The following is an 8,221-nucleotide window of genomic DNA, read 5'->3' as shown; positions in this document are numbered from 1 at the left end:
CACCCCGGCTCAGGCTTGTCTTTCTCCATCAGCTTCCAGAGAAGGGACTTTGTCAGAACGTTCCCTAACAGTGCGACTAATCCTGTTATCAGCTCATTTATAAATATTAATGCCTCTGGCCCTTGCTGATGGTGCCGCATCAGATTCAAGGCCTTTGAGAAGTCCACCCTCGCCCTTCTCTTCGAGAAATCCATGAGACTCAAGGCCAGGCCGACTATATGGCAGCCTATCCCGTGAGCTGCGTGGACGTGGACGCCACTGTGCTGGACTTCGTCGCAGACCTGTCCCTGGCCTCCCCGGCGGGCCCTCTACTCTGTGACTTTGCGCCGGGGGTCCCTTTTGGGAACCGAGCCCTTGGGCTCGGGGAGAGAAGGCCCAGAAGGCTGGTGCACTTCGATGAAGGGGATCCGGAGGATGAGGAGGGCGCAGTAGACGATGAGGACGAGGAGGAGGAAGACGAGGAGGAAGAGGGACGCGAGAGAGGTGTCTCCCTGCTGGGCCGTCCCAAGAGGAAAAGGGTGATCACCTACGCCCAGCGCCAGGCCGCCAACATCCGCGAGAGGAAGCGGATGTTCAACCTCAACGAGGCCTTTGACCAGCTGCGAAGAAAGGTGCCCACTTTTGCTTATGAGAAGAGGCTGTCCCGGATCGAGACCCTGCGCCTGGCCATCGTGTACATCTCCTTCATGACCGAGCTCTTGGAGAGCTGCAAGAAGAAAGAGGCCGGCTGAGCTGGGGCTGCCGGATGAGCGCCGGCCTGGGGCGTTGCAGGCCCTGCAGTAGGTGCGCCGAGGCACTGAGCAGGCGCCCAGCCACAACATCCGGCCTCCTGGAGCTTAGGAGTGTAAAACCCCCACGGCCCCGCCAACAGTGAATCGCCCTCGATGGAGGCAGGACAGAGGCGGTGGGCACCCTGGGTGGGCACCCCAGCACTGGATAGAAAGGCTTGGATCTTCGAAGCCCGCCCGCTGGGTGGATAACGAATCCTCCTTCGCCTACAGCGTGCTTGGGGCCTCTCCAGTGATCCACGGTTCCCCTCTACTTTATTCTTTTAAACAGACATAATAAAGTAAAACTTAGTACTTTTTTTTCTAGGCTTCGTGAGTGGTCGCCCGCGCTCTCCCCTTCAGGAGGCGCGATGAGAGCTCAGAGGCCGTGGCGGGGCGGGGGTGGGGGGCCCCGGACTATCGCCCCCAGGAAAGAAGAACGGGAGGAAGGTGCAGTGTGTGGGAGTCTCCAGGGAGGCCCAGTGTTCCTGATCTCCCTCCCGGACTGGCAGATGGACAGAAAAGACACATGGGAGGGGGGCACAACGGGCGAGTTGACAAGGCACGACCACTGAGAAGGGGCTCTGCCCTCGCTTCTCATCTCTGTCTTTCTGAGGAGAGTTTGGTTCGGTGTTTCCTGTTAGTGGAAAGCTCTCAGACGTGGACTCTGAGAGGCCAGGAGTTCTGGGCCTTGGCAAGGAGCAAGTCCGGACCAAGTCCGGTGCATTCGTCCAAGTTCAGGTCGGGCTTTGCCCCCTACGCCCAGAATCAGCCCCTGGTCGGTGCCAGGGGCGCGCCCCGCGTTAGTGCTGAGGCCCCATCCTGCGCGCTCCTCACTGCGCGCCCACCTGCGGCCTCCTCCCCGCCCCAGGCAGCGCCGCCAGAGCGCGCACTTGTCACTTTCGAGATTTACTGTAGGCAGGTAAGATCCTCGAGTGCTCAGAGCACTAGGGGGAAAGAGAAGACGGAAAATCTAAAGATGTGTTCTAGTTCTTTGGAAAATGAGTACAATAAGGAGGATGTTGAAGCAGAGTCCCTTTCAATTCGGGCCCTCTGCCATTCTGCTCTTGGACCTGCACTGGAATCCTCCAGAGAGGAACAGACAGATGAAGATGGTGAAGTCCACAAGGGTCTCTAGCGGTTTGAATCCGCCAGCTGTTCTGCAGGGGAAAGATGGGCAGTCCCCTCCCTAAGATTCATACCCTGGAAACCCCAAAGCAGGGTTGCTAGGAGTAGGAATGGACTTCATGTCAGTGAGCTTTGGTTTAGATGGTGCAAAAGGTTAAGGATGTGACTACCAAGCAGAAGGTTAAGCTCTAACTCAGGCAAACTACCAGGCTAAGAAAGACCTTAGGGTCTGCTTCAGTAAAGTCATTGTAGATCACCTTTCTACTATACACGTAAAGGATTACCATGTCTTAATCTCCTGGACGCATTACTTCCACACGTACATGTGGGCATGAATATATATATATTATATAGTCTGCTGTGCTCGAAGAAATAGAATTTATTTTCTTAAAAATAGTATGTACTCGTTGTAGGAGGTTTGAAAGACAAAAATTAAAAACAAAGCATAAGGCACATCTACTACCATTTTTCTTTTCCGCTCTTCTAGTCACTTTTCCTATACAAATATAAATAAAATATAGTTTAAAATGTGGGAATTTTTAAAATATTGACTTTTCTTCTTGTAGTCTTATAAAATGAGAATTCTCCCCATGACTTCACATACCAAATATTTTATGTTTTGCCATATCTATGTCTCACAATTCTCTTAAACCAAATCTCTTGCAGATGAGAAAATAGAACACTTCTTTAAAAGAATAAAAACAATGCAGCAAAAAGCACTCTTACAGATAGGATTGGGGGGGTTCCTAATCTATGATAATCTCCTAATATTAGATACCAACAAGTGAAGTTATAAATTCATAGAAGACTACCAGGTCACATTCCACTCAGGAATTTGCTTTTCTCCCATGTGACTAACAATAATAACACTTAGGGGTTTTTTCTTATGGTAGCTGGATAAATTCTGAAATGACACCTTTTTCCTGAGTAATGTTTCTTCATCTGACTATGTCTTTCACCATGATATTTCTACTTTTTCCATAAAAACCACTGTATACACAGATAAGAGAAAAATATTATCAGCTACAAAAATAATAGTAAAAGCAAGGAGTGTTTTTCTTTTTTATACCCTGAGACAAAGACTCCTATCTCGATTTTAAAGTGTAAAATTATTTACTTCATTCCTTTTTTCCTTTTGTTCCTCAAATTTCTGGCCTATCTATATTTTAATATAATGTTTAAAATTACTTACGTTGATATTTTAAAAAAAAATAATTCATTACTTCTGTAATCATCACAACAGTATGCTGTTTCCCAACTTCTCTTGAGATGTTTAGTACCTCCATCTAATTCTCCTTTTTAACTACTCAATTATCATTCTTTCACAGAATAATGTGTCAACATTTTGCAAATAGGTTTAAAGCATTCAACATTTAAAATCCTTTTCTTCTCTGATTTAAAGTCTTCTTGAAAATGAAACACATTTTTTTAATCTCCAAGAAAAAGTAAAAAAAAAAAAACCAACAAAAAAACAAAACAACAAAATAAAACCAACCAAAAATACTGGTTCAAAACAGGAATTCTTATTATTGTGTTGAAGAAACAAATTTTGAAAACAAAAAACAAATCACTGGATCCTGCAGATTGAATTCAGCATTTCATCACAATTGTCTCCTTCACATTCTTACCCTACTCTGTAAGTGTATTCTTAGCAAGAATACATTGTTCCTATAATGACTCCTTCCTCATAATAAATGATATACAATGAACTTCTAAGTGAAAAGCTATGTTTCTCAAGTATCACTAGAAGTATTACACTCATCACTCTTAAAACTGCTCCATCATATAAATTCTTTGCTCTTTATAAGATTTTTACATTTATAAATCACTCTAAAATATGACATCTCTTAAAGAACATTGTTACTTATTGTAATAATAGAAAAAAAAATTAAACTCAGATCAGCGACACAGACAATGAACTGACATATTCCATACAGAAAGCCATGCACACTGATGAAACATCATAATCAGCACTTTCTAGACATTGTTGTTGTTGGATTACTTTAAAAGTATGTTGAGCCCATAAAATAACTGTACTTTTTAATAGAAGTCTTTCAGTATATAACATACGTTGCTATTATTGTTATGTGCCGTCCATTCGCTTGTAACTCATAGCGACCCTATGTACAACAGCCCTAAACCCTGCTCTATCCTGTGCCAATCCCACTGCCTCTGACACACCCATCCCGATTACCCCAGTCACTGAATCAATCCACCTCATAGAGGGTCTTCCCCTCCTGCGCTGTCCCTCCACCCTCCCAAGCATGATGTCCCTCTCCAAGGCCAAGGACCCGTCCCTCCTTGCAAGATGCCCAAAGTATGTCAGACGAAGCCCCAGAATCCTTGCCTCCAAGGAGCAGCTTGGTTTAACCCTCTCTAGGATGAATCTGTTTGTATGTTAAATTTACGTTGATGTTTTCCTTGAAAATCAACATTGATAGGCAATGGCTTTCAATATCTTCCATCAGGATAGAAATAAAAACAGCACACATCAAGGCCAGCAAAACTTAATACTGTCAGTTACTTCTGGAAAACTATAATAATCGGTTTTTGGAATCTTAAAGTTATTTGGACATTTGGAGTCTAAACATCATTTTAGACATCTTAGATGTTGCTTAGAGGCGATTTATTTATACACTCTTTACTGACTGAAAACTGCCATTTGGTTCCCCATAACTATCAGGTTACTATTAGTATTCAGACATGTAAACCAAAAAGAGGTCTAAGTGAAATCATATTTGAAAGACATAACTATACTTTCCAAGGAAAGTAAAAATAATCAGAAGCTTTTGCCATCAACAGGCTGATCTTCATTTATAGTTGCCCAATGTAAAAACATATTTTGGCAAAATTAGCACTGGAAACTGAAGCAAATATTATGATAGCATGCATAATTCCTTCATGAACATACAATTAAGACTCTTGAATTGGTGTTCATTATCACATTTGTCAGCATTTCCATTATAAAAACACTATTGTAGAAGGCTTATGTCATAGCTATAAAATTTCCAAGATGAAACTCTATGAGCACAGTTTTCACATAACGATTTTAAAATATAAATCCTTAAAGAAAACGTCAAAGAGAGTAAAGAGATGTAAATCCACTTTCCGTGTGGGATTTCAAACTGTACCTATAGCTTTAGAACACAGAGATTCTATTTATTACCAAATATAAATTAGACTGTAACTTTTTTTTTATTAAAAATAGCAAGAAGATTAATAGCCCTACAAATACGTTTTATAAAATTGTAGTAGTTTCTCACATAGCACAGATTGCCAATTGATTAAGCACATGATTGTGGACCAAAAGGTCTGAAGTTTGAACCTATCTGCTGGCCAGAAACAGGATATGGTAGTCTAGTCTGGTCTTGAAAGATTTAGAGCCTTGAAAAACTTCGGGAGAAATTCTTCTGTCCTGCACAGTGCCTAAGAGTAAGAATCGACTCAATAGCAAAGAGGTTTTTAGTAGTTTATTAAATAATATCTTAAATGTTTCTAGAAAAGTATTGACATTTCTCTATATATCTATATCTTGGCCCAAGTTCACTCAAAGCTCTCCAAAGTGTGCCAACATTTTGGGCAAAGTGAGGCCCAATTTTTGGTCAGCGTCCTCTCTCCCAGTGCATGCTTGACTGAAAAAGGTTACAAAACAAGACTCAGCAGTTCTGACCATTTTGTTTTGACTTTGGGGTTTCTTTGAATCCAAAGCTCAAAACCAAACCTGGCGGAGGAGGAGAAGGAAAAGGCAAGAAGCAATGCAAACTGACAGAAAGAAAATACCAGAAAGATGGAAAAATCTCTTCAAGTCTCAATAAACTAAAGTCTTTGAATTTCCACAAGTCTCTGTGACACTGAGTTTTCAATTCTGTGACTTTAACAAGTTCCCCAAAGAACAATGAAAAAAATGAAGAAAATAATTAGACCGTAATTTTTAAAAATGTAATTATAATTTCAGAGGATCCACTCCTTAATTTGGTGTAAGATTAAAAATATTAAATAATAAAAAATAAGAATTTTTAAAATAGGGTAGAAATTATCTTATAAAATGTCTTATAGCTTCATAGTATTTTATTGTTTTTGAAACACCACTCACATACTTTCTTTCATTTAACTTTCACATTTCAACAAGATGTTGTTATTAAGTGCCATCAAGTTGTTCTAACTCATAACAACAAAATGGAACACTGCTCAGTCCTGGAGTATCACTGCTATGTTGGAACCCATTGTTGGAATCACATCAATCTGTTTACTTGAGAGTCTTCATAGTTTTGTTCACCTTCTAATTCACAAAGCATGTGTCCTTCCTCAAGGACTAGTCTTTTCTGGTAATATATCCCAAAATACTTAAAATACCACTATTCCGATTCATCCTGGAGAGGGTGAAACCAGGTTCCTCCTTGGAGGCAAGGATTCTGGGCCTTTGTCTGACATACTTTGGGCATGTTGCAAGGAGGGACCAGCCCTTTTAGAGGGACATCATGCTTGGGAGGGTGGAGGGACGACAGCACAAGAGAGGAAGACCTTTGATGAGATGGATTGATTCTGTGAGTAGGGTAATGAGGGTAGGTGTGTCAGAGACAGTAAAATTATCAGAGGATAGAGCAGGTTTCAGAGCTGTTGTACTATGAGTCACAAGTGATTCTACAGCAAATAACGACAATTCACTCTCCTTACTAAGAAGAAGATTTCTTCTAAGATCTATTTATTCATTATGAATTGAAATGTGTTCCCCAGAAATATATGTCAGCTTGGCTAAGCAATAATTCTCAGTGGTTTGGCAGCTATGTAATTCTATATATAGTGTGGCAGTTACGAAATTATGTAATCTTCCCCCACTCTCCTTGATGTGATCAATTCTGATTTCATATGAGGGAATAAAGATTTCTAGTCCTTTTTTTTTTTTCTTGAGAAGCTTCTAGGATGACTTGAACATCTAACCTCCCAGTTACCTGCTGAGTACATTTAGGTTGTGCCACCAAGGATTCTATAAGGAGATAAAGATGAGATACAATACCTTTTAAATGATCATGTTGTTGATTACCATTGGGTTGGAACTGACTCATAGCTGCCCCTTCCAGCAGGATTTCAGAGGCTGTTAATCACACTAGAGGAGATTGTCTACCAAGCAACTAGTGGATTTGAACCTCATGCCATCAGTATTGCAGTGCAGTTTCTTATCACTAGGCCATCAGAGCTTATAGCACTGATCTAACATCACAGGAGTTTCCTTGGTGTGTGAACTACTTCACACTCTTTCTCGAAAGCAGAAAAAAAAAGAGAGAAGGTTAGAAGGTGGCCTTTCATCCCTGCCCTGTGAACCTCCCAGAGCCAGCAGGAGATTAATATCAAGGCACAGAAATCTCCAAGTCTACAGATCTACAGATGTTGAAAAGGAAACAGGTACCTTCCCCAGCACCTAATGGTGATGCCATGCACTTCTGATATTTATATTATAGCAACACTAGATAACTAGAGAACTCTGGTAGCCTAGTGGTAAGAAACTGTGCTGCAATCCCAAAGGCACGCAGTTCCAATTCACCAGCTACTCCTAGGAGAAAGATAGGCAATCTCCTCCCAGAGATTAACTGCCTCTGAAGATGTGCCGGAGAGTAAGTTATGAGCCATTTCTGATTCAATGGTACACAGTAATGATAACAGATAAATAAAAGAGCTCTCTGATAATTAATGATATATACAATATTCCTTGCCAACATAATTAAATGGTACCAGTTATTCTTCTTTCTTATTAATTGTCCATTTTTCTAACTACACATGAAGTCACTGAAAATAGCATAGTTTGGTCCAGGCACATCTTCGTTCTCAAACTGACTTCCTTGCTTTTTATCATTTCAAAGAACTGTTTTGCAGTAGATTTAAACAGTATAAGACATCCTTTAATTTCTGACTGCTGCTTCTATAAGCTTTAATTACAGATCCAAGTAAAATGAGATCCTTGAAAACCTTTATCTTTTCTCCATTTAGCCTGATGTTGCTTATTTGTCCAGTTGAGTGGATATTTTTTCTTTGTGTTGAAGTGTAATCTGTGCTAAAAGGTATAATCTCCTAACTGGACTGAGCTGTCAGTATATCATCTTCTTGTTGTGTACCATAGAGTTGGAAATCATCAATAGGTGATCCTGTGGTCGGTTTTCAGAGGCAGTTAATCACATGGGAGGAGATTGCCCATCCTTCTTCCACAGAGGACTGGTGGTCTTGAACAGCATGTCTTTGGGATTGCAGCACTTTTGGCCACTAGGCCACCAGAGCTCCCTATATCATTGTAGAGTGGATTATATTTGGGGCTAGGGGGTGGGGTTTGGGGAGGT

The 8,221-nt window shown here is 41.3% G+C and overlaps 1 protein-coding gene across 1 annotated transcript; it reads left to right on the top strand.

Moving 5' to 3' along the window:
* Positions 1-218: 218 nt before the first annotated feature.
* Positions 219-731, top strand: FERD3L (Fer3-like bHLH transcription factor). The gene has a single exon (XM_006880280.1). It carries the CDS (start codon positions 219-221, stop codon positions 729-731), a length of 513 nt encoding a protein of 170 aa, XP_006880342.1.
* The last annotated feature ends 7,490 nt before the right edge of the window (positions 732-8,221 follow it).

The sequence above is a fragment of the Elephantulus edwardii genome, unplaced genomic scaffold (genome assembly GCF_000299155.1).
Source record: "Elephantulus edwardii isolate Elephantulus edwardi_28Jun2011 unplaced genomic scaffold, EleEdw1.0 scaffold00007, whole genome shotgun sequence".
In the NCBI taxonomy this organism is placed as follows: Eukaryota; Metazoa; Chordata; class Mammalia; order Macroscelidea; family Macroscelididae; genus Elephantulus; species Elephantulus edwardii.
The sequence above is the reverse complement of the archived record's forward strand: the minus strand, read 5'-3'. Positions and strand labels throughout refer to the sequence as shown.